This window comes from Dipodomys spectabilis, unplaced genomic scaffold (genome assembly GCF_019054845.1).
Source record: "Dipodomys spectabilis isolate Male_0828 unplaced genomic scaffold, ASM1905484v1 ptg000039l, whole genome shotgun sequence".
Lineage (NCBI taxonomy): Eukaryota > Metazoa > Chordata > Mammalia > Rodentia > Heteromyidae > Dipodomys > Dipodomys spectabilis.
This window is the reverse complement of record NW_024870716.1, coordinates 2,112,741-2,137,309: the sequence shown is the minus strand read 5'-3', so window position 1 is coordinate 2,137,309 and position 24,569 is coordinate 2,112,741. Positions and strand designations below refer to the sequence as shown.

The following is a 24,569-nucleotide window of genomic DNA, read 5'->3' as shown; positions in this document are numbered from 1 at the left end:
ATGAGTTTTGTTTCTATAGGATGAGGAAATACGGGTATAGTCACAGGCAGATGTCTTGATTCCAGACATCCCACAGGAGGGGCTCACCGTTTTGCCTCTCTTGCTGACTCTCCCGCCCCTACCCCTGTGGGGATGTCTGTCCTTTCCTCCCCTGCTTTCTCCTGTACAGGGTGGTTTGCACACAGTGGCCGTGATGAATGTGGGGGCCCCAGCCGCAGGCATGAATGCTGCTGTTCGCTCCACTGTGAGGATCGGCCTTATCCAGGGCAACCGAGTGCTGGTTGTACACGATGGCTTTGAGGGCCTGGCCAAGGGTCAGGTATGTGGACTCAAAGGAGCTAATGGGCAATCTTAGGGAAGATCAGTGTAGCAGAGGTGTCAGATCTGTTGTCCTTGCCTCCTTGTCTCAAAACTACCACTCTTCTCCTGTCCAGAAGTTCAAGAAGATATAAATATTTAATTTTAGCCCAGCAGGAATAGGCAGGAACCACTGGAATTAATTTTTACCAACATCCTCTCATTTGATTCTCCTAAAGCTCAGCATACTTGCCTGGCTTAAGTAGGTGCATCATGCTTTTTAATGAGCAACAAAAGTAATAAGTAAGTAAAAGCCAAGATCTAGTAGTGTTCCTCTTCTGACCAAGGGCATCTTGGGATGGAGTCAGAGGTCAAGAGGTGGCATCAGTCCCACACAGGCTTCCTGGTGCTTCAGCTGCAATGCAGAACTGTGTGGCTTTTTTCCTTTCAGATCGAGGAAGCCGGCTGGAGCTATGTTGGGGGATGGACTGGCCAAGGTGGTTCCAAACTTGGCACTAAAAGGTAAGGGGCATTATAGAAGAAACTCCTTCTCTGCATCTCTTCATGCTATCCCTTGAATGTGGGCATCAGTCCATTAAGTGAGGGTCTGCTTCTACCACTCCTGTGATCTGGATCCTAGCCTCAAGCTCATAGTGGCTTCTGGGAGTATAGACTCACCCACCACATGTTACTTATAGTCCAAATATGGGGTGAGAGTGTGAGAGAGAGTAGGGGTCACAACTCAAGAAATTATAAACAGGGGCTGGGAAGGTGGCTCAGTGGTAGAGCGCTTGCCTTGCATGCTTGAGGCCCTGGGTTCGATTCTTCAGCACCACATAAGTAAAAAGAAAAAAGCCGGAAGTGGTGCTGTGGCTCAAGTGTTAGAGCGCTAGCCTTGAGCTGAAGAGCTGAGGGACAGCGCCCAGGCCCAGAGTTCAGGCCCCACGACCGGACCCCAAAAAAAGAAAAAGAAATAATAAACAAACTGAGCACTGGTTGGCTCGCACCTGTAATCCCAACTACTCAAGAGGCTGAAGTCTAAGGATTGAGACTCAAAGCTAGCCCAGGCAGAAAAGTCCGTGAAACTCTTTACCTCCAGTTAACCAGCAACACTCTTGAAGTAGAAGGGTTACCTCAAGTGGTAGAGCATCAAACTTGAGAGAAAAAGCTAAGGGAGAGTGTCCTGACTCTCCATCCAAACCCCAGTCATGGCACCAAAAACACGTGTGTGTGTGTGTGTGTCTGTGTCTCTGTGTGTCTGTGTCTGTGTCTAACTTTTCTCTTCTTTAATTTTGCTCTTTCTTCCTCAAATTCTCATTTCCGGCTCCTTGCCAGGACTCTACCCAAGAAGAACTTGGAACAGATCAGTGCCAACATAACTAAGTTCAACATTCAAGGCCTTGTCATCATTGGAGGCTTTGAGGTGAGTATCCCCACCATTTCTTCCTCGCTCGCACCCACACTCCCTCTTCCTATGCCAGGTCCTGCCACTCTGTCCTTCTTAGGCATACACAGGGGGCCTGGAGCTTATGGAGGGCAGGAAGCTGTTTGATGAGCTCTGCATCCCATTTGTGGTCATTCCCGCCACCGTCTCCAACAACGTTCCTGGCTCGGATTTCAGCATTGGGGCTGACACGGCACTCAATACTATCTGCACGGTGAGAGTCTACCATTGCTTCCCATCCCTTTTCGCTAGGATTATAATCCCTGGGCAGATCGTGGTCCTGGAAGGTGATCAGGACCATACTCTTTGGTAGCATACAGGTAGCAATAATTGAGAAATGTTTCTTAAAAGTCAGGCATCTATATAGACTTTTGTGTGTGTATGTGTGTATGCACTCACATGTGTGGGTGTATGTGTGTATGCGTGTCAGAACTGGGGCTTGAACTCAAGGTCTGAATGGAGTTCCTTAGCTTCTTCACTCAAGGCTGGCACTCTGCCACTGAGCCACAGCTCCACTTCTGGATTTTGAGTGGTTAATTGGAGATGGGCGTCTCACCAGGACTTTCTTGCACAAGCTGGCTTTGAACCATGATCCTCAAATCTCAGCCTCCTGAGTAGCTAGGATTATAAGTGTGAGCCATCAGCACCCAGCTCCTGGGCTGGCTTTAAACCAGAATCCTCAATCACCTCTACAGTAGCTAGGATTACAGACATGATCTAACAGTGCTTGGCAAAGCTTCATTCATTTTTTTAAAATGCTCGTTTGTCTGATTGAATTAACCCCAAAGGCTTGTTATCAGTTTCCGAAGTTCTTTTTCTGTTTTTTCAACTGCTCAGGAAACTCTTAGATTCCTGATTAGTCCTTTTTATTAGATGAATGTGTGTGTGTGTGTGTGTGTGTGTGTGTGTGTGTGTGTGTGTGTGTGTGTGTGTTTGTGAGAGAGAGAGAGAGAGAGAGAGAGAGAGAGAGAGAGAGTTGGTCTTGAGGCTTGAATTCAAGGCTTTGGTGCTGTCCCTGAACTTTTTCACTCAAGCTGGCACTCTAAGAACTTGAGCAACAGCTCCACTTCCAGCCTTTTGCTGGTTAATTACAGATAAGAGTCTCAAAGTCTTTTACTTCCCTAAGTGGCTTCAAACTATAACCTTCAGATCTCAGCCTCCCAAGTAATTAGGATTACAGGCAGGGAGCATTACACATATTTTAATGGTATTCATTCTCCCCATCTACAGATGCATCAGTTACCATATTTTCCCCTGAGGTCATACAGCCTAATTGCCCTACTCTGAGCAACAGTGAGAGCCCACCATTAATGACAGACACAGCTTCCTCTCTAGAAGAGAAGCTCTGTGTGTAGTTGGAGAATGAACCTACCTGAATGCAAAAATCTGCAGAGGTCTAGAGGCCCTGCTGGCCTGGGAAGATATAGCCATAGAGTTAAGTTAATGTCAAGAGCCAAAGTAGGGCCAAAAATCACAATCAGACCCTTGACCCTCTCTTTCTGACTTTGCAGACATGTGACCGCATCAAGCAGTCTGCAGCTGGCACCAAACGTCGGGTGTTTATCATCGAGACTATGGGCGGCTACTGTGGCTATCTGGCCACTATGGCTGGACTGGCAGCTGGGGCTGATGCTGCCTACATTTTTGAGGAGCCCTTCACTATTCGAGACCTGCAGGTAGATGGCCACCTGAACATACTGAGTGTCTCTTCCTTGTTCCAGGGTGTCCCCCTAACTGTCCCCACAGTGACTAGAGTTCTGGGAAGTGAAGTTTGGCCCATGGAGCCCTTTAAAGACTAGGAAGGGTGGCTGGGAATATGACTCAGTGGTAGAGCGCTTGCCTTGCATGCATGAGGCCCTGGGTTCGATTCCTCAGCACCACATAAGCAAAAAGAAAAAAGCCGGAAGTGGCGCTGTGGCTCAAGTGGTAGAGCGCTAGCCTTGAGCTGAAGAGCTGAGGGACAGTGCCCAGGCCCAGAGTTCAGGCCCCACGACCAGACCCCCCCCCCAAAAAAAAAAAGACTAGGAGGGCTCCTGACAGGCATTGTTCAGTATACTGTCTTACATATGACTGTATTGTTGGAACCCTTACTTTGTCTGATGATTTCTGCCATGCCCTTTATGAGCAGTTTCCCATTTTATCTTCACAACAGACATGCGGGGGGAAAAAAAATCTCTATATTGGAGGCAATAAGGGTTTAGAGAGCCTAAAAAAAAATAACTTTACTAAACTCCTCAGTGAGCAAATGACTTAATTGCTTGAGTGAGTGAATTTTCCACCTCTAGATTCTCTCTCGTTGCTTTAACTCCAGTTTCAAGGGAAACATCTTTACTTCTGTGGTAGGTCTCTGACTCAAATTTCACTGAGAGATTATGCAAATCTTACTTTCCCATGTTCCAATTCACTGGAAAAGAAGAGAGCTACAGGATAGAGGTTTAGCCACAGGAGAAGGGAACTCCCCAATCTAGGTTCCTAGCCAGCCCTTTCCAAAAAGTCGGAGGTGGGAGTCTGCCTTTTCACATCCAACTCAAAGCTCAAATGAAAGAACATATTCTCTCCCAATTAATCACTGCTTTTCATACCATCAGCTCACTTAAAAACTGAGTTTGTGAGCAGATTCAGCCTTCTCAGGCAAAGGGAACCAGAAACTCATGGAAAGAGAGAAATGAAGGCTGATATCTGATGGCTCCTGCCCTTAGCTCTAATGATCCCTCTTTTATCTCTGCAAGTTTCATCTCAGTCTCCACTATACTTTTGTGTGGTGTGTATGCAGGTAGTGGAGCTTGAACTCAGGGCCTGGGTGCTATCTTTAAGCTTGAGCCATAGCTCATGTCTGGCTTTTTGGTGGTTAACTGAAGGTAAGTCTCACAGACTTTCTTGCCTGGACTGGCTTCAATCTGTGATCTTAGATCTCAGCTAGAATAGTAGTTAGGATTACAGGTGTGGCTGGATGCTGTTAGCTCATACCTGTAATCCTAGCTACTCAGGAGGCTAAGATCTGAGGATCACAGTTCAAAGCCAGCCCGGGCAGGAAAGACCAGGAGACTCTTACCTCCAATAAACCACCAGAAAACCGGAAGTGGCGCTGTGGCTCAGGTGGTAGAGTGCTAGCCTTGAGATGAAGAGCTGAGGGACGGTGCCCCGGCCCAGAGTTCAAGGCCCACAACCGACAAAAGGAAAAAAAGAAAAAGGATTACAGGTGTGGAACCACTGGCACCTGGCTTACACTGTATTTCTTTAAAGAACTTAGGGAAAGCTCAAGCTTGAGATTGCAAGCAACTTTCATCTGTACCTGCTTACCTCTGTTTTTTGGTGTCAGTACTAGGGCTTAAACTTAAGGCCTGCATGTTGTCACTTGGCTTTTTCACTCAAGGCTGGTTTGCTACCACTTGAACCACAGTTCCACTTTGAGCTCTTTGGTAGTTAAGTGGAGATGAGAGTCTCAGAGACTGTTCCCACAGTGCTCAGATCTCAACTTCCTGAGTAGCTAGGATTACAGTTGTGAACTACCAGAGCCAAGCTCCCCCACCCCTCTTAGTATAGAAGAAGAGAAATGAATGTGTTTGCCCAACCTTGAAGCTTAGGATTTCCTGTTTCATTTTCAGGCAAACGTTGAACATCTGGTGCAAAAGATGAAAACAACTGTGAAAAGGGGCTTGGTGTTGAGGTACCTCATTCATGGTTTGTCCCTAAGTGTATTGTTAGGCTTTGTCTTAAGCCGTGAAATGGATTGGAGGTTGGGACACCTGAGGAATCTGTAGCTACAAAGGGAGGGAGGCTGCCTATGTCCCCTGAGCCTCGGGAGAAAGTAGCAAATGAAAGAAGAGTGTCTCCAAAGGTAGAAGAGAGAATAGGTCAAGAGTCATGAGCTTTTGGTTTCTACCTGGCAGGAATGAGAAGTGCAATGAGAACTACACCACTGACTTCATTTTCAACCTGTACTCCGAGGAGGGGAAGGGCATCTTCGACAGCAGGAAGAATGTGCTTGGCCACATGCAGCAGGTGGGGAAAAACAATAACCAACAACTATTACCAACAACAGCCATGGAGGCTCCCACTGGCCTTCTTCAATCTGTTGAGGCTTAGTGCCACCATGGAGCAAGCTGGAATCATGAACTCAAAATACCCTTTATCCTGAAAATGGCCTTAGAGATGAAGTGGTTCATCTTCATTTCAGGCAGAGCTCCTTAACTTTGACATCATTATCACTTGGGAATAGATAGTTATTTGCTGTGAGCAACAGTTCCATGTATTGCAGGGTGACTTAGCAGTATCTCTGGACTCTGCTCACTAGAAGCCAGTAGCACTTCCCCTCACCTCAATGTTTATTTTTTGGTTTGGATTTTTTAGTTTGTGCCAGTACTGAACTCAGGGCCTCATGCTGTTACTTAGCTTTTTTGATCAAAGCTAACACTCTACCATTTGAGCCATACCTCTGTTTCTGGCTTTTTGCTGGTTAATTGAGGTTAATTGAAGAGTCTTGGATTTGTGTGCCTCCGGCTGGTTTTCAAATTGAGATCTCTCAACTTCTTGAATAGCTAGGGTTACAAATGTGAGCCACCAGTGCCCAGCTGGTGTGTGTGTGTGTGTGTGTGTGTGTGTGTGTGTGTGTGTGTGTGTGTGTGTGTGTGTGTGTGTGTGTGTGTGTGTGTGTGTGTGTGTGTGTGTGTGTGTGTGTGTGTGTGTGTGTGTGTGTGTGTGTGTGTGTGTGTGTTTAATTCAGTTCTGAGGTTTGAATTCTGGACCTCTGGAGCTCTACCACTTGAGTCACATACCCAGCCCCTTTTGCTTTAGTTTGTCTTTTAGATATGGTCTCAGGCTTTTTTTCCTTAGGCCAGCTTTGAACTTCAATCCTCCTACCTCTGCCTCTAAATAGCCTGGAAGACATACTGGCTTTTGCCTTCAATTTTAATTTTAAAAAAGTCTCCAAATGGGCTGGGAAGGTGGCTCAGTGGTAGAGCGCTTGCCTTGCATGCATGAGGCCCTGGGTTCGATTCCCCAGCACCACATAAGCAAAAAGAAAAAAAGCCGGAAGTAGTGCTGTGGCTCAAGTGGTAGAGCGCTAGCCTTGAGCTGAAGAGCTGAGGGACAGCGCCCAGGCCCAGAGTTCAGGCCCCATGACCGGACCCCCCCCCCCCCAAAAAAAAAGTCTCCAAACATTGCCAGATGTCTCCTGAGGGGAAAAGTCATTTCCAGTTGAGAACTACTGGTTCAGATGAAAACAATGAGATCCAGAGAGGGGAAATAATTTTTTTCAGGGTTAAAGCTAGAATAAGTTTGGTTCAATGCTTTTCTACCATATCATCATACTGCCTTTCATGAAGAACCTGTTGAATGACTATAAACTCTTGTTGGTGTTGGGCTCCATCTCCACTAATTGGGGTTTCAGGGGAGAGAACTTTCTACATGGACAGTCCCCACCTCATGCACAGGTGGTACTAGTTCCCAGTGTCCTAGCTGATGCCTCTGAAGCATTGTCCTTTATCTATAAACGAATCCCAAGAGTGTCAGTTTGAGAGAACTTAGCAGCTCCTACAGAAATGGGGTATTACTGGATAAATATGAAGTCCTCTTTCCTGGTTTTTCTTCCTTCCCACTTTCCAACTTATTTTCTAGTTCAGAGAAAATATGTGTGATTGTTATGTGTATATACATATGCATTTTATATGTGTTATATATGTACTATATACTCATATATTATACATGTTCTGTTATATAATATACTGCTGTATATTATAATATATAATAAAATTTACATGTGTTATACATACATATATAGAGAACTATATATAGATATATTGTTCTGAAGTTCTACCAAGAGGAGTTAGACTGAGGTGCAGAAAACATGTCTTCTATGATAGTAACAGACAGAAGCGTCTAGGCTAAAGACGAGCCTGGTAGTAGTAAGACTGAAATAGGATCTGGCAACTGCAGAGTTAAAAAGGAGAGTGTGGAATTAATCATCTCCTTTAACTAATTGTTCTCACATTTGGCAAATGGCCAGCTCACCTTGGCTCCCCGAACCCTCTCAGTTTAACCTTTCATGTTAAATTTGGGGATTCCTATAAACCTAGGCCTGTTCTTTCCTTTTTTTTTTTTTTCTTTTTCTGTGTAGCTAGATGTCTCTGCTACTTCACTGAAGTCCTTTCCTGTTTTTTTCCTTAACCTTTTTTATGATTTGCCCTTTTTCCAGGGTGGGAGCCCAACTCCCTTTGACAGGAATTTTGCTACCAAGATGGGAGCTAAGGCTATGAACTGGATGTTTGGGAAAATCAAAGAGAGTTACCGTAATGGTAGGTGGGGTAAGACGGTGTACTCCTTCTGTATAGGCTGGCCATCTGGTATAGGAGCTCATTGACCATCCCTTCTTTCAGGGCGGATCTTTGCCAATTCTCCTGACTCAGGCTGTGTTCTGGGGATGCGTAAGAGAGCCTTGGTCTTTCAACCAGTGACTGAGCTGAAGGACCAGACGGACTTTGAGTGAGTAATCTGCCATTGACAGTGGTCCTTTCCCTGCTACTTTACTCCCCCCAACCCCTCCGCAATGTGCTCACTGCCTTCAATGCTTTTCTTTTAGGAGTAATACCTATAGGCTTTTGCACTTCACATTTGACTCCCATGACCTAAATCCAGTTCTTTTTTGCCCACCTTCCTTCTTCCCATGAGGCTTTGGTAGAAATTCAGTGGGATCCTATTATAAGACTACATAATCATCTATCTCATTCTTTTACAGTCACCGAATCCCCAAGGAACAGTGGTGGCTGAAGCTGAGGCCCATCCTCAAAATCCTAGCCAAGTATGAGATCGAATTGGACACCTCAGAGCACGCCCACCTGGAGCACATTTCTCGGAAGCGATCTGGAGAGGCTACTGTCTAGATTTCTTTGGAATGAGAGGAACAGATTACCTGATCATGGTCAGCTCACTGCCTGGTAGATCTAAGGCCATGATTTTTCAGTGTTTTAGCTGTTTTCATTAGGTTTCCTTTGATTCTGTACCTGCCATCATGATCAGCTCTGGCCAGGAGCTGGGGGAAGAGACAAAGAGTAGAATCTCCTTCTAAGTAGAATTTACCATTACTTCTACCCCAGCTTCACTTGTCACACAGGCTACGTTCCTCCAAGTGCTATTGCTAGATTTCAGTTACTACCGTTAGAGTTTTCCTAAAAATAAGCTTTATTTATTTCTTTGTGATAACAGAGTCCTAGTTCCTCTACTACTTTTATTACAGTGACAAACTATAATTACACTAATAAAAACCAACTGGTCACTGTGCTTTTGGTCCTCCTGTTACCTTTACCAGTCTGATGTGACACTACCTACCACCAGCTCTGAGCACCAGACCTGCCCAGACAGAATCCCTGGGAGAAAACAGCCCACGTGAGCATCATGTGCAATCCTCTCTACCTATTCGATTATTTTTCTTGAGCATCTCTTGGCTAGGGACACAATAGCCCAGAACACAGTATTGACCCTTAGTATTATCCTGTATAATCCCTCTGGCATTCTTTGCAGCTAAGAGATGCTCCCAGTCTCCCTAAGCATAAAGTTGTGTTTCACCTCTTATTTTTTTTTTTGGTCCAGTCATGGGGTCTGAACTCTGGGCCTGGGTGCTGTCCCTCAGCTCTTCAGCTCAAGGCTAGCCCTCTACCACTTGAGCCATAGCGCCACTTCCGGCTTTTTTCATTTTGCTTATGTGGTGCTGAGGAATCGAACCCAGGGCCTCAGGCATGCAAGGCAAGCACTCTACCACTGAGCCACCTTCCCAGCCCCTCACCTCTTATTTTACATCCATTACTCAGGGTTGCTTCTTTCCTAGCCATCCAGCACTCTACTCCTCTAACCCAGTATTCTTTCTTCTCAGCTTTCCACCTATATACTATTTCCTGGATGAAAGCTAGATGTCATTGGGCAGAACCTTTGTGGGAAGGCCATATACATTTTGGAAGCCTGGAAAAATAGAGCCTCCCAGTATTGGCCTTGCTTTGGTTGGTTGGTTGGATTATGAGTTTTTGGAACGGTGTTAGGTCTTATTCAACTGCAATTTGTCTTCTATTTCATAACAACGGTTTCATCCGCCTCATTACTCAAGTGCCCATGTAATGCAATTGGCACTGAGATTGGGACTATAGACTACACTCTAGGTTGAAAGAGGGTGTCCTGTTTTGTTATTGTTGTTTTGGGTTTTTTTTTCTTTTTGTATGTGGGTATGTGAATGTGGGGGTGTGGTACTGGGATTTCAATTAACTTGCTTGGCAAGTGTTTTCTTGCTTGAGCCATGCTTCCTGCACTCTTTGCTCCTGCTATTTTTTTAGATAGGGTCTTACATTTTTCCTAGGATGGGCTGGACTGTGATCCCCCTATTCATACTTCGCATTGTAGCTGGGATGCCAGATATGTACTTCTATACCCAGCCTTTTCTGTTGAGATAGAATCTCATCAACTTAAAAATGTTTTTGGCCTGAACTCACCTAGAACCATGATCCTCTCAATCTTAGCCTCCTGCATAACTGGGATAACAGTAAGGGGCCACCAGGGCTCAGCTGGGTGTCATAAATTTAATGCTAATTAAGATTAGCTTACAATTCACCAGATTGTGGCTCTCAGCACACATGTATGTGCATGTGCGAGTGTGCGCCCGCGCGCACACACACACACACACACACAGAACACATACCATTTCCTCCCTTGTGTGATAAAACAGGAAAAAACTAGAGAGAGGATATTCTCTAGTAGATCACTTTTGTTGGTTGTCCGAAGTTACTACTGTGATATCCTTAGAGCAGTTCTAAATAGTAACTGGGAAAGTTTGTAGTCAGAGTAAAAAACTAACACCATCAAATGCTCTGAAGTTCTCTAAGGGGAAGAGAAACCAATAATAAATACCAAATGCTGTTAAGATATTTTCCTTGTTATCATTGAATCCTAAAAATAGTTTTATGTTTTATGAAGGGAGTGGTGACAGCTCTCTTCCAAGAGGACACTGGCTCAGGATGATTACGTAGTGTTTCCTAGGTCTTACAATCAAACAAATCTAGGAGTCAAAAATGGTTTATCGCCCATCCCATTTCTTTTTTCTTTTTTTTGTGCCAGTCCTGGGACTTAAACTCAGGGCCTGCATGCTGCCCTAAGCTTCTTTTGCTCAAAACTAGTCCTCTACCACTTGAGCCACAGCTCAACTTCCAGTTTTTTTGCTGGTTCATTGGAGATAAGACTTTCATGGACTTTGCCACCTGGGCTGGCTTTGAATCATGCTCCTCAGAGCTCAGCCTCCTAGGTAGATAGGATTACAGACATGAGCCACCAGCACCTGGTCTATTCTCATTTCTTATGCTTCTTCTTTATCAGGCTGTTTAAATCCTAAAATCCATGAAAGCTATGATAATGAGAAGGGAAAGCTCAAGAAGTCATCTAGAACATTGTAAATGCTACCTGCTATTAATTTATAGATTCTCTTTCCTATCTTGAATTTCCTAGAATTATTTCTTTGAAAAAAACGGTGAAGGAGGAAGGGATGAGCATGTGGAAAGTTATTTGCAGAAGAAAAATGTTCCTTGCTAAAGAGTAGACTAGTTTTAAATATTCTAAGAATTTAAAGTGATCTAAGAAAAAAAAGTGAAGACCATTCAAAAATGAAAAATCCTATTAAGTACATGTCATTTCCCTAGAACTCAAAAGATAGGTGAAATTGTGTTTTGTGGAGTGGAAGCGGAATTTACTAGCCATCCACTCTATGAATGATTATGAGTTAAGAAACAGAATACTTTTCCCACATGTACAAAATATTTGCCCCTTTTAGAATATAAACAGGCTATATAAGAAGAAAGAGTAGCATGAAAAGCAGTAGTTTATAATGTAGTGTATATCACAATAGAATCATCTTGGGCGCCATTAAAAATACCAATACCCTGTCCTATTTTAGACTGACTAAATCAGTTTTAGGAGGTGGAACATAGGTCTTAGTATTTAAAAATTTCTCTATGCTGGGCACCAATAGCTCATGCCTATAATACTAGCTACTCAGAGGTTGAGGATCAATTAGAAACCAACTCAGGCAGTAAAATCTGGGTTTTTACTCAAGTAGCCACCAAAGATAAAGCTGGAAGTAGAGCTATAGCTCAAGTGGTAAAGTGCCAACCTTGAACAAAAAAGCTAAAGAACAATGCCCAGTCCCTGAGTTCAAGCCCCAGTACCAGCACAGCACACACACACCACACACACACACACACACACACACACACACACACACACACACACACACACACGATTTCTCTACCTGCCTGTAATTAATAACTAGGAGCTCATTCTTTGCTACCCCTTAGAAAAATCTGAAGGGAACTTAATAAGCCAACCCTCCCCCAAGAAATTCTAAACAATTAGTTAGTATTAGGTTTTAAACTGAATTGGTTTGGGGCCTTAGTATGTTGAAAATTTTCCTAGGTACCTGATCGCTAGGATCTCATTCCTGACCACACCTAGGAACATTTGAAGGAACTTAATGAACTTAATCGCCCAGGCCTACCCACAAGAAATTCTCAACAATTGGTATTAGGTGAAATCTTGGCACCAATGTTTTTAGTTTCCTTGGTGATTTAATGTGCAGGTAGAGTGTGTGTGTGCACGTGCATGCGCACACATGCGTGTGCACTTGCCAGTCCTAGGGCTTGCACTCAAGACTTGAATACTGTCCCTGAGCTTAAAGTTGTAAGTCTACCACTTGAGCCATAGCTCCACTTCTGGATTTTTGGTGATTAATTAGAGATAAGAGCATCATGGACTTTCCTGCCAGGCTTTTTGAGCTGGCTTCAAACCGATTTAGGTGTGGGGGATTCAAGCCCAGGGCCTTATGCCTTAGGTAAGTACTCTACCACTGAGCTGTGGCAATAATTCTAAACTCAGGGTAAGGGTAGATATAAAGGGGAAGCTTTTTTAAACACAGTGCCCAAGCTCTCTACCACCCTACGCCCACAATCATGATGGGAAAGGTTGGGTTAGAAAGATAGACTGAAGGGCTGGGAAGGTGGCTCAGTGGTAGAGCACTTGCCTTGCATGCCTGAGGCCCTGGGTTCAATTCCTCAGCACCACATAAGCAAAAAGAAAAAAAGCCGGAAGTGGCGCTGTGGCTCAAGTGGTAGAGCGCTAGCCTTGAGCTGAAGAGCTGAGGGACAACGCCCAGGCCCAGAGTTCAGGCCCCACGACCGGACCCCCCCAAAAGAAGAAAGAAAGATAGACTGAAAAGCCAGGTAGTAAATAACTTTTCATAAATGGGAGGAGGAGGAAATGGAGAAATGCACAAACAGAAATGATCAAACTTGCCTCTAGAACTATTTATTTCTTCTTTTAATGGGCAAAAAACAAAAAGCTCCATTAACAGCAAAAGGACAAAGGAAGACATTTTCAAGTTAGCTGGTAACAAACTCCATTTTGTAATTCCCAACCAGTTTTTGAAAACGGATTTTCAAATATGCATACAGACCATTTACAAAAAAATTTAACTTGATCTAATTTCAGAACATGAAAAGCAAGAGTATTGTAGATAAGTTATTGTTCACTGAATCTGATCTTTTTTGGGCAGGAGGTCCATCTCCAAAGTAACTCTTTTATGTTCTTTCCCCATTCCCTCAACTCCACTTCCAAAGAACAATGAAAGGCAAAGATTCCAATACAATAAACGCTATCTCTTAGTAGAGCAAGCTTTCTACAGAGAATGGAGAAGACCCATGGGGTTTAAGCATCCCATCTCATCCTCCTGATTAAGGCAAAGACACCTTTGTCGAAAGCACAGGAAACACCTCCTCAGCTCATTAGTGAAAGAACCACATCAAAATAGTTCAGGACTTTCAGGACTTCTTAGGATTGCTTCGAACCTGCTCTCTCCTCAATGTGGGAACAGCAAGGTATCTGAAATAATCCCTGGACACATTTATGAAGAGAGGCAAAGCCTGTTGTTTCCTTGGGTAAGGGGACAGTCCCTTCCAAATGCTCAATTCACAATCTATGATACCCTTGCAGGCAGGAGTATCTTCATCCCAGCATGCCAATTGTTGCTTAGCTGGAACTGTGATTTTTCTTAAATCTTTTTCACAAATCAACTAAAAAGCTTTCTAGAAGGATTCTTCTGTACTATTAAATCCTATCCCCAAAGGAAAATCACACACACACCTTACTTGCCATCTTCCTAGAGAAATTTTAGTTGCGTGGTTGACTCTCCCTAAAGGGGCAGGTGTTGGGGAGACCTCTTCTTTTGCAGTATAAAACGCCAAGTAAGCAATAAACAGCAAAGAAAAGTGACGCATTTTTGTGGGTTTTTTGGGGAGGTTTGGTTGCTTAGCGTGGGGAGGGGAGGTTATGTGGAAGTTACTGCTGTGACATGTTGCTTTGAAATGTTTAAACCACATAACAGGAACAAGTTCTTTTCTGTGTTCCATGATTGAGAGATAGTATTGCAGGGAAAACCTCACCCAGAGTTGCCTGTGTGATGATTCAGGGATCTCCAGGCTATTCTACAAGTAGCAGGTATTCTTTCAAAGAAGCTGGCAGTGGAAGGCCTTTCACTGCATCTGGCAGATACTGGAGGCCCAGGCTGTGGCGCACAGCATAGCGAGACAGTGTTTTTAGTGTTCCTGGGGCGGAGCAGAGCACAGTCAGTTTTTCACATAGCTGTTGGTCTTTGGCCACCTCTCGTGGCATGGTGCCATTTTTCCTTAATTCAAAGTGTCCAACAGCTCTGTGGAGGAGCTCAAAGCAGGAGTCCTCTTTCTCTGTTCCAAGTCCCCTGACTAGCAGAGCGACTAGGCGGGAGATGGGTGTCTGGCCTTTTAGGTTGATGACCTTGACCTCTGCACCATAATCAAGAAGGATGCTGACACTTTCAAGATTCCCCTTCATAGCAGCCCAGCTGAGTGGTGTATCATTGTTGTAATCCAGGGCATTGACAGAAGCCCCACTCTCCAGGAGAGCCCGCACGCACTCAGCATTGTTCTTAAAGGCTGCCCAGTGAAGTGGGGTGTCTCGGTTGCCATCCAGAGCATTGGGATTTGCACCATACTCTAACAGGACCTCCACACACGCCTCATCTTTCTCTGCTGCATAGTGCAGTGCTGTTCGGTTGTAACCATCCAGGGCATTCACCTGTAAAAGGGGGACGAACTATATTACAGTGGACAGACAACTGAAAGAAAGAAGTGCAGCGAAGAATCCTCCATATATTTACCCATTACTTTTGCTGTGCAGTGTTCTGAGCAAGAGGTTCAACAAACAATTCCCAGGGGGCCTTAAGTGATCAAGATGGAGGTATGACAGGAGCTTAGGTACAAATATGAAAGGAACTATCCCAGGATAATTGATACTATTCTGTGCATTAACTAGCTGGCCTGGCCTTATTTAGGGTTTTGCTGTAATGTTCATGTCTCTATTCACTAGACTCTCTACCAGAGAATATAGAATAAGGCAAGGGAAAGTGACGTTAGAGTCCTTAACACTGCTTTGTTTGCAGGAAATCCCTCTGGAGAACTGCTTGTTGTCCTGACTCTTTTTGTATCCTGTAGCTAATGGAAACCAGAATGAATAAAGAGGTCAAAGCTCAGCCTGAATAGTTTTGCTATGTTCTCTAATCCTATAGAGCACTCGAAATGTGACATTAAGCTCTTTGCAAAACGTGCAGTGAGTTCATAAGAGATGAAAAGCATGTGGAGGGAAGAGCACAAATCTTCCAATACTTGAAAAGGCAGCTTTTCAAGTGCGTATCATTTTTTTTTTCAAATTCTCAAGTTTAATACATGGCATATCTCCTCTCATAAAATGAGATAAAAATTAAACCATTTAAGTAAGTGTAACTTTTTAGTTTGGCTAAGCTTCATTTTCCCCCTGGATATTTTCACTTTGATCACTTCACGGTATAATTGGTTTTCACTCAGGCCACTCACAAGGAAGTTTAATCCTGGGAGTTGGAATTGCTAATGGCAAGTTAGAGAACAGCTGGACTTAATAGACACAGGATGAGGGGCTCTATCTCAGGTTTACTGTCCAGTGTGTTTAGAACTGCATACAGGCTTCATCCTGATTAAAAATAATATCTCAGCATATACATCCTCAAGACTGTTCACAAATAATCAAGAGTGCTAGTTGAATAAATTAATATGTACTTACTTAGCAAATACCCCATACTGATTTTCCACACCTTATGGCATAAGATACCACCTTATAGCATAAGATACCACCATAAGATTCCACCTTATGGCATAAGATACCACGATCATTCCCTTTTTATAGATGGGGAAGGTGAGGCAAGGAAGAATTTAAGGTTTTTTTTTAAGGTAACACCACAGGAAGTTACTGAGGTGGAATCTTAAACCATAAAGTCTGGCTCCAGAGTCTTTTCTTTCAGCCATTTATTACACAATGCTGCTTCATGCCAATGCCAAGGATCGACTTCCAAAAATTAATTTTTGGTTTTTGTCTTAAGATACATTAGAAGGAAAGCAAGAGCAGATGAACTAAAAACAATTTGTGAACAAAAAAATAATACAAGTAGCCCAATCCCAAGGAAGGGATTGCCTCATTAAATTCTGTGTGATAGATGGTCTCTAGTGGTTTAGATTTAACCAGAGTTGAAGGGTCTCTGCTTCCAGCACCTGACAGTCCCTAAGCAAAGACGATTCAGTGGAAATATAAACAGCCCTTAGGAAATGAGCTGGGAAGAAAGAGATAAAACTCCTTCTGGGAGACAGTTTAAATGAAGAAGAAAGAAAGGCAAAGGAATGAAGTCTGTAGGATCACTTTAGGGATTCACGGTTAGACTTTTCCTTAATATTGGCTATGCCGAAGATGAGTATCAATTAGAAGGTCAATCTGGAGGATAGGAGGAGAAATTCAAAGAAATGGTGAAACTCAAATTCTAGCAAGTCAATAATAGCAAAGTGTTGAAAACAGTAGTTACCTCAGCTCCTTTTTCCAGGAGTAACTCCACACAGTCAGCATCTGACACCATGCAGGCGCAGTGAAGGGGCTTCAGGGTGCCGTGGGTACAGTTCACATCTGCTCCCTGAGGCAAAGAGGAAATTCAGTCTGTGATCAGCTCTGGCTCACACAGTCGCATAAGACTCAGAACTGAGTCTGAGGGAAGAGAGTACTAATCTTGACAATAGCATACACAAACTACTGGTTCCTAGTTTCCATTTCTACTAGGTAAACAATATTGTAATGTCCATGTCCAAATCAAGGACTTACACAAAAGAGGAAGGAAAACACTGTCAGTTCCTCAGATCAAGTGATTACATTTCACCACAAGGTAGTATGCTAAAATGACCACTTGGACATTCTTTTCTTTGGTTTTTGTTTTCTTTCTGTTTTGAGGTTCACGATCAGAATTCAAACTTGGTACCTGACATTTTGCTCATTGGCTAGCGCTCTACCAATTGAGCCATGCCTCCAACACCCCCCTTGGGCATTCTGAGGACATAACCTTATGTGTAAATGCTGAGGGAATCCTTTATCATAGGCAAGAGAGCTGGACCAGCCATCTGCTTTCTATAGACACCCTGCTCTGAAAGCAAAGTGTGATAATGCCAGACTGAGGCCAGACCCGGCACATTCTTTTTGCCATTCAACGAATGACCCTTACTAACAGTATGGCCATCTTCATATTTCCTTATAACTCCTTTTAAGGTAGCCCCTCAGTCCTGGCATGCTCGGCCACATAGTCCAAATCTGGTGTTTCGATTCCTAATCTGATGAAGGTGATGGAGATGCCAGTCAGACCAAAGTCATTGAGTGACTCAGCAGCAGAGCTAGAATTAGAACTGACAAAGTTCCTACTGCTGAGTCTTCTTGATCCCATTTTTAACGGGAACAAGCTAAGACCTTCCTTCTGCAGCTGTGCAGCATAACTTGGAAGCCATTACCCCACCCCAGGCTATAAAGGAGGATCCTAGCTTATCTTCTACAGGGAAAAATATACAAAATAGGTAATCAACTACCATCTAGTATTTCAGTCATGTAACCATTGAACAGAAGTGGTTAGGGATATATCAGATCAAAGTATTTTAGTTACTAAGCAGATCTAGAACTGGCAGCTGTTAAGATAGAAGGGAAGTAATCATGTCATCTCTCCAAGTAATCACTGTAATCTAGATGTGGAGAAAAGCTTATAAAGATTTGAAAACACCTCTATTTTCTCATTTCCGACCACTCTTAGCAAAACATGTATGGAAGATGGAGAGCTTGATAGCTTCCTCATGTACCATATTCAGAGCTTTTTTGTTTTGTGTTTTTTTAGCAAGAGCATGAAGCTAGGGTTATCTACAACATATTTCACAATACACAAAAAAGTGAGCAAAGCAAAATATTGAGGGAAATATATTTTAATATCAACTGAATACATTTTAAAAGACTGGAAGAGGCTGGGAAGTTGGTCTGTGGTAGAGCGCTTGCCTTGCATGCATGAGGCCCTGGGTTCGATTCCTCAGCACCACATAAGCAGAAAAAGCTGGAAGTGGTGCTGTGGCTCAAGTGGTAGAGCACTAGCCTTGAGCTGAAGAGCTGAGGGACAGTGCCCAGGCTCAGAGTTCAGGCCCCATGACTGGACCCAAAAAACAAAAAAGTCATGTAAAAGACTGGAAGAACTTCTTGTGATCTAATTCCAAGTTGCAAGCCTGTAATCTCTTCCGATTGACCAGAAATGTTCCCCTCCCACCTCTTCACAGAGCAATTGCATCAACAGCAGCACACTTACCCCTCTGATGAGGTCCTCTACGTTATCATGTGGGAAGGAACGGATGGCAGCAATTGTTCGGATCAAGCGTTCTGAGAGAGAGTATTTGCTCTGAATGCTCTGCATAATATACCACATACTGGAACTCATCAAGGCTCAGAGTGTGTTTACATGCTCCAAACTGCCTGAAACAAAGAAGTTTTAGGCATATACAAAATATCACTGAGCACGCCTGTCCTTAGGGTTAAGTGTTTTCTGAGGTTTCCCACCACTAAAAGCACATGTCAAGGAGATCAGTGGTTCATTAATACCACCTTTTATTATCATAAGGTTGCTGGAGGCCTGAGTAAACCTGCATGTAGCCCTCTATTCTACCCTCTAGGCGCACAAGACTTCCCTAGAAGTTCAATTCTAAGATTTCCGTGAAATTCTTTGGGTTTGCAACCAAGACTAGTAAAATGGAAATATTTTTGAAGGCTTGAAGATTCCATAAACAATGTTTTCCTCTTCAGAACTTCTGTTACTTATTAACAGCATCCACATGTATGTGATACACATTACCTTGCAGTATAGCTGTGTACATAGTGTGTCTCCATCTACACTGTAATCAACTAGAAGGCAAGGACTTTGTTCTTTATTATTTTGCCCAGGTAAGTAAGGCCAGCCACAGAATCTCCCAAAATACAGATATTTAACAAGTACACAGCCTGGGAAGGTGGCTCAGTGGTAGAGCGCTTGCCTTGCATGCCTGAGGCCCTGGGTTTGATTCCTCAGCACCTCATAAGCAAAAAGAAAAAAGCCGGAAGTGGCGCTGTGGCTCCAAGTGGTAGAGCGCTAGCCTTGAGCTGAAGAGCTGAGGGACAGCGCCCAGGCCCAGAGTTCAGGCCCCACGACCGGACCCCCCAAAATAAAAAACAAGTACTGGTGGTTGGCTGACTAAAGAGTATGGAAGTGATTGCTGCTTGTGAGAAGAGGGAGAAGGCTATGGAATAAATACATCTGTCTTAATAAGGGTAAGGCACCTGTGCTATGTTTTTAAATGCGTCAGTCAAGGAGAAAAAAGGGAAATATGTGAGATAACATAAAATTTAAAAAGAATAAAAACCATACTTTAGAGTCATCTATATATAAAATCTGAAAAACAAATCAAAGTTCACACCAATAAAACATGTTCCAGTTGTAGAAAAACAAGATTTAAAATTTATTAAAAATTTAAATTGGCTATTCATGACAGCTGAGAAATATATTGCAGCACATTTATGTTGAAACTATGATGGAAATTGTAGGATACATCAATTATATTTTGACAATTAAGATATGCTAGGGAACATGTAAAATTGTAGCCAATTACAATGGTACATTTTTAATGAAACTGTACCTATCAAAGCTGTAAATAGCTGGATGCAGGTGGCTCACGCCTGCCTGTATATATTATTACAGTGTACCAACTCTCTAGGTGTAAAAACATGGGCTCTTGGGGTTGGGAATGTGGTTAAGTTCTAGCTTAACATGCATGAACCCTGGGTTCAATTCTTTAGTGCCACATAAACAGAAAAAGCTGGAGGCGGCACTGTGGCTCAAGTGGTAGAGGGCTAGCCTTGAGCAAAAGAAGCCCAGGCCCTGAGTTCAAGCCCCAAGACAGGCAATTAAATAAATAAATAAAATTAAAAATCTGGGCTCTTATTAAAATACAAGTTCCTTAGGAATAAAGATAGTGACATTTATTTTTTCTCCCTGTAGTTCCTGGCACATGGTAGGTTCTCAATATTTGTTGAACCAATGTAAAGCTTATCACATTAGTTCCTAATAAGTGTGAGATTTGCAACAATTAGGCATATTATGTGTATTATTTTGGTCATTTTATAACATCATTTTTGAAATCTATCCCTTCACACATTGTACAATGTTTTATAAAGTCTACTAGTTTCTTTTTTTGCTAATCAGTAGCCATTTGTATCTGGTTAAAATATATCAATAGGGCTAGGAAGGTGGCTCAGTAGTAGAGTGCTTGCCTTGTATGCATGAGGCCCTGGGTTCGATTCCTCAGCACCATATAAGAAAAAAGAAAAAAGCCAGTAGTAGCACTGTGGCTCAAGTGGTAGAGCGCTAGCCTTGAGCTGAATTGCTGAGGGACAGCGCCCAGGCCCAGAGTTCAGGTCCCACGACCGGACCCAAAAAACAAAACAAACATAAAATATATCAATAAAGAAAACACAGCCAGGCAGTGGCTCACACCTGTAATCCTAGCTACTCAAAAGCATGAGACCTGAGGATTGTGGCTCAAAGCTAGCCCAGATAGGAAAGTCCATGAGACTCTCAGCTCCACTGAAGCACCAAAAAAAAACAAAACTAGAAGTAGAACTGTGGCTCAGGTGGTAGAGTACTAGCCTTGGGCAAAAAAGTTCAGGCCCCAGGATTCCCCCCCCATATATAATATATATATATTACATATTTATAGCCATATATATATATATATATATATGTATACACAGCCATATATTCAGTTCAGTAAAAGAGCACATGCTAAGCACCTGTAAGGCTGTGGTTTCAAACCCCAGCACCCCCTCCTAATAATAGGTATATAGATGTATAGGAATATGCATATTCACACCCAACTCCTCAAAGACAAGAGTCTGTAGCTTATACTTCTTTGCAGCAAATAAAAGCGGGGGAGGGTAAAAATGAGTCGGGATTCCAAGGAAGAGAGCAAAGGACAGAGCGTAAAGCTGGAGGCATGGACTGGAGTGGTTCTCCCAAAAATTTCTGCCCCATGATAATCTGATGAATCCACACCCTACTCTCGTTTTTGTTTTTTGTTTTTGTTTGTTTGTTTGTTTTCAGGATGCTCTTGGACTCCCAACTTAAGAGGATGGCCAGTGAGTCCTTTGCTGTCTCAAAGCCCCAGGTAAAACAACGAAACTTCAGAGCAGACTGACAATATTAGTAGTCTAACTCTACCTTCTCTCTAGATGTTAGCTAGTACACGGTTTATGGAGTCCTTCCCTTGGTAAGGGCTGAAAGCCCTCCTCACTCCCCATTTCTAGAATGTAGAGCAAACACCAAAGGGTTATTTATTCGCTTGTTTATTTTTGTGCCTACTGGGGCTTGAACTCGGGGCCTGGGCGCTGTCCCTGAGCTGGTGTGCTCAAGGCTAGTGGGCTACCGTCTGAGCCACAGCTCCGCTTCGGTCTTTCTGATGGTTCATGGGAGAGAAGACTCTCTCTCTCTCTCTCTCTCTTTCCTGCCCAGGCTGGCTTTGAACCGAGATCGTCAGATCTCAGCCTCCTGGGGAGCTAGGATTACAGGCGTGAGCCACTGGCGCCCGGCTTTTGATTCTTTGCTTTTCTATGGAGACCCTCAAAGCCAGGTGAACAGTGGGCGAGCGGGAGGCGGCCTGCCGTTTCCCCTTCGGCCCTCGGGGAGAGCCTAGGCGGCGCCGCGGGGCGGAGGCCCGCGAGGCCCGCGGAGCCCCGCGGAGCCCAGCGGAGCCCCGCGGAGCGGAGGGCGCGCAGAGCCGGGAGCGCGGCGGCATCTCCCCCGCCGTCCCCGCAGCTCCTGTCCGGGTCCGTGCCTGGGCCGAGGCGCCGGCCTACCCCCACCCCGCCCCCGCCACGACCCTCCCCCCCCCAGCCTGGAGGCTCGCGGACCTCAAGAGGGCCGAGGGGACATGGGTGGGCGCGGTGCAGGGGGAGGGGGCGGCCTGCAGACCGTCCCGCCAAGGCCCGCACTCACCGAACAGCCGGGTGACGTTGAGCTGGGAAAGCCGCTGTCAAGACGTGACCCGGAAGCACAAGCTGTGGGCCGCGGGAGGCCGGGCTTACAGCGCGGGAAGAGCGGGTAGGATCTGCGCTTGCGCACTGAGCAGCGCCGGAGACCCGGCCCTGCCCTGCGCAAGCTTGCAAAACAGCTGCAGGTTGCTTTGGCATGGCTTTGGGCATGGGTGCAATGTTCGGCCACGGCCCTAGAAGCTCACCAGTCCAGGCCCCTGTGTGTGTGTGTGTGTGTGTGTGTGTGTGTGTGTGTCTGTCTGTCTGTCTGTCTGTCTGTCTGTCAAGGCTAGCACGCCACTGCCACAGCTCTACTTCTGCATTTTGGCATTTAATTGGAGATAAGCGTGTCCTGGATTTAACTGCCAGAGCTGGCTTCGAACTGCAATCCTGAGCTCTCAGCCTCCTTCTCAGGAGGATTACTTCTCAGCAAGGATTACAGGTGTGAGCCACACGTACCCAGCCCTGGCCTGTTTTTGTATGGCCATGCCTATATGGACCATTCCAACGGTGCAGCCATCACACTGTCCTTTGCTGAGATCGGGCTTGCACTTCTCCTACCCACATTATTCCCAAATTCACTGACCCAAGATTGCTTTTGTCCACTAAACTCACAATGGTTTAGTTGCTTAGGAGACTAAAGAGTTAATGAGGAGGGTCTTTAGTAACCAAAAATCTGGCATTATTCAACTGGTCTGTGCTCCACCGATTTGTTATGGATATTGCCACTCTTCTTTTTTCCTTCTGTCCTACTTTCCCTACTTCTTTTCTTGTCTCTCTTCGTACATCAGCGCGGCCCAGATCCAGCAATTTTCTCCTCTTCAATGGTAAGAGTGTAGGTGTCCACCACCATGCATAAAGTCAACCTCCCAAAAGATGCAATACTCCAAATGACCATAACCCTTCCCACACACAGAGAACCTGACACCTTTCCATGCCCAAGCATTTCAAAGTCAGCAACACATGGTAATTCATGAAAAGCATCAAGCAACCCACACAGGCAGACTGCTTATAAGTGCTGTGATCTACCCTGCATTCTGTTTAAAGAGAGCGCCTAAATTGACCAGGCACCAGTGGCTGTCACCTGTAGCCTGAGATCTGAATATTGAGGTTTGAAGCCAATCCAGGCAGGAAAGACTGTGGGACTCTTTATCTCCAACTAACTACCAAAAACCCAGAAGCTGGGCGCTGGTGGCTCACGCCTGTAATCCTAGCTACTCAGGAGGCTGAGATCTGAGGATCGCGGTTCAAAGCCAGCCCGGGCAGGAGAGACCGTGAGACTCCTATCTCCAATAAACCACCAGAAAACCGGAAGTGGCGCTGTAGCTCAAGTGGTAGAGCGCTCGACTTGAGCTGAAGAGCTGAGGGACAGCGCCCAGGCCCAGAGTTCAAGCCCCATGACCGACAAAAAAAAAACCCAGAGATGGACCTATGGCTCAAGTGGTAGAAAACCAGCCTTGTGCGAAAAAACTAGGGGACAACACCCAGGCCCTGGGTTCAAGGTTCCAGTACTAGCACCATAATAATAATAATGATGATGATGATGATGATGATGATGATGTTCCAGATCTTACTCCTTATTGCTTCTTCTAAGCAACTAGTCTAACCAGTAAAAATGAAAGGAGAGTGCATTAGTCCATGTACATCAGTGAAAGGATGGTGAATTTAAAGTTCGGGAGGCTCAGGAATGCGTGCATCCTCTGAATTTCAAATTCAGAGATTTTTGCCATGCAGCAAACTTTTCTCTACCATCTGCCATTACAGAAATGGCAGATGAAATTGTCCCATTTCTCAAAAGAAGCCGAAACCTAGATTCTATTTTTCTTTTTTAAAAAGCAAATTCTCCCAAATTGCAAATGTTGGCTTCTTCCCCTTCCCAACCAGGACTTAAACTCTGAGTCTCATCCCATCACTTGGCTTTCTTGCTCACAAACTGGCACTCAATCCACCCTTCCAGCCCAGCTTTTTGCTAGTTGATTGGAGATGGCATCTTCATAGTCTTTCTACCTGAACTGGCTTTGAAATGAGATCCTTCAGATCTCAGCCTCCTTAGTGGCAAGGATTATAGATGAAATCCACTGGTACTGGCTATGTTCACACTTTAAAAAAAACTTTTTTTTAAAAGAAGCCATATTAAGGCTGAAAGCTATCTTTTCCAAACTCTGGACCAAAGGCTGTGTGGACTGCTCTGTGGATGAAGGGCTAAAGGTAATCCTGTGATTAATAGATCTCTGGAGTTTTACTGGTCTGAGAATCTACTTTACATCCAGCAAAACAAAGGATGGCATCTACCCTCCCTATGAAATTCAGTGCTTTACTAACACTTGTGCACTGTGCCTGGTAGAAATTT

General features: G+C 44.3%; 2 protein-coding genes across 5 annotated transcripts in view; one reads left to right on the top strand and one right to left on the bottom strand.

Annotated features, from left to right (window-relative positions):
- Pfkm (phosphofructokinase, muscle) overlaps nt 1-9,016 on the top strand; it is a 45,127-nt gene extending 36,111 nt beyond the window's left edge. For all 3 annotated transcript variants that reach the window (XM_042677448.1, XM_042677446.1, XM_042677447.1), the window contains 10 exons: nt 170-319; nt 749-819; nt 1,633-1,720; nt 1,803-1,955; nt 3,253-3,417; nt 5,347-5,408; nt 5,632-5,743; nt 7,935-8,034; nt 8,116-8,221; nt 8,475-9,016. In XM_042677448.1, coding sequence (XP_042533382.1) covers nt 170-319; nt 749-819; nt 1,633-1,720; nt 1,803-1,955; nt 3,253-3,417; nt 5,347-5,408; nt 5,632-5,743; nt 7,935-8,034; nt 8,116-8,221; nt 8,475-8,619 — 1,152 coding nt within the window. In that variant the 3' untranslated portion in view covers nt 8,620-9,016. The remainder of the gene's footprint in view (nt 1-169; nt 320-748; nt 820-1,632; nt 1,721-1,802; nt 1,956-3,252; nt 3,418-5,346; nt 5,409-5,631; nt 5,744-7,934; nt 8,035-8,115; nt 8,222-8,474) is intronic.
- A 4,037-nt stretch (nt 9,017-13,053) lies between these two features.
- Nucleotides 13,054-22,267, bottom strand: Asb8 (ankyrin repeat and SOCS box containing 8). Of its 2 annotated transcripts, none has more exons than XM_042677675.1 (4): nt 22,185-22,267; nt 18,474-18,637; nt 16,680-16,784; nt 13,054-14,872 (listed from the first exon to the last, which is right to left on the bottom strand). In XM_042677675.1, exons 2-4 carry the CDS (start codon nt 18,600-18,602, stop codon nt 14,240-14,242), a joined length of 867 nt encoding a protein of 288 aa, XP_042533609.1. In that variant the 5' UTR covers nt 18,603-18,637; nt 22,185-22,267; the 3' UTR covers nt 13,054-14,239. The 2 variants fall into 2 exon arrangements, with proteins under 2 accessions (XP_042533609.1, XP_042533610.1); XM_042677676.1 differs by having other exon boundaries at nt 18,474-18,633; nt 22,185-22,258.
- Between the last annotated feature and the right edge of the window lie 2,302 nt (nt 22,268-24,569).

What these genes read in the sequence shown, in the direction of transcription:
- Asb8 (XM_042677675.1), bottom strand. Translation starts at nt 18,602, where the DNA reads ATGAGTTCCAGTATGTGGTATATTATGCAGAGCATTCAGAGCAAATAC. An exon ending in TAGAGGACCTCATCAGAGGG is followed by an intron (nt 16,785 to 18,473) that starts GTAAGTGTGCTG and finishes TCTTTGCCTCAG; the next exon opens with GGAGCAGATGTGAACTGTAC. An exon ending in TCCTGGAAAAAGGAGCTGAG is followed by an intron (nt 14,873 to 16,679) that starts GTAACTACTGTT and finishes CCCCTTTTACAG; the next exon opens with GTGAATGCCCTGGATGGTTA.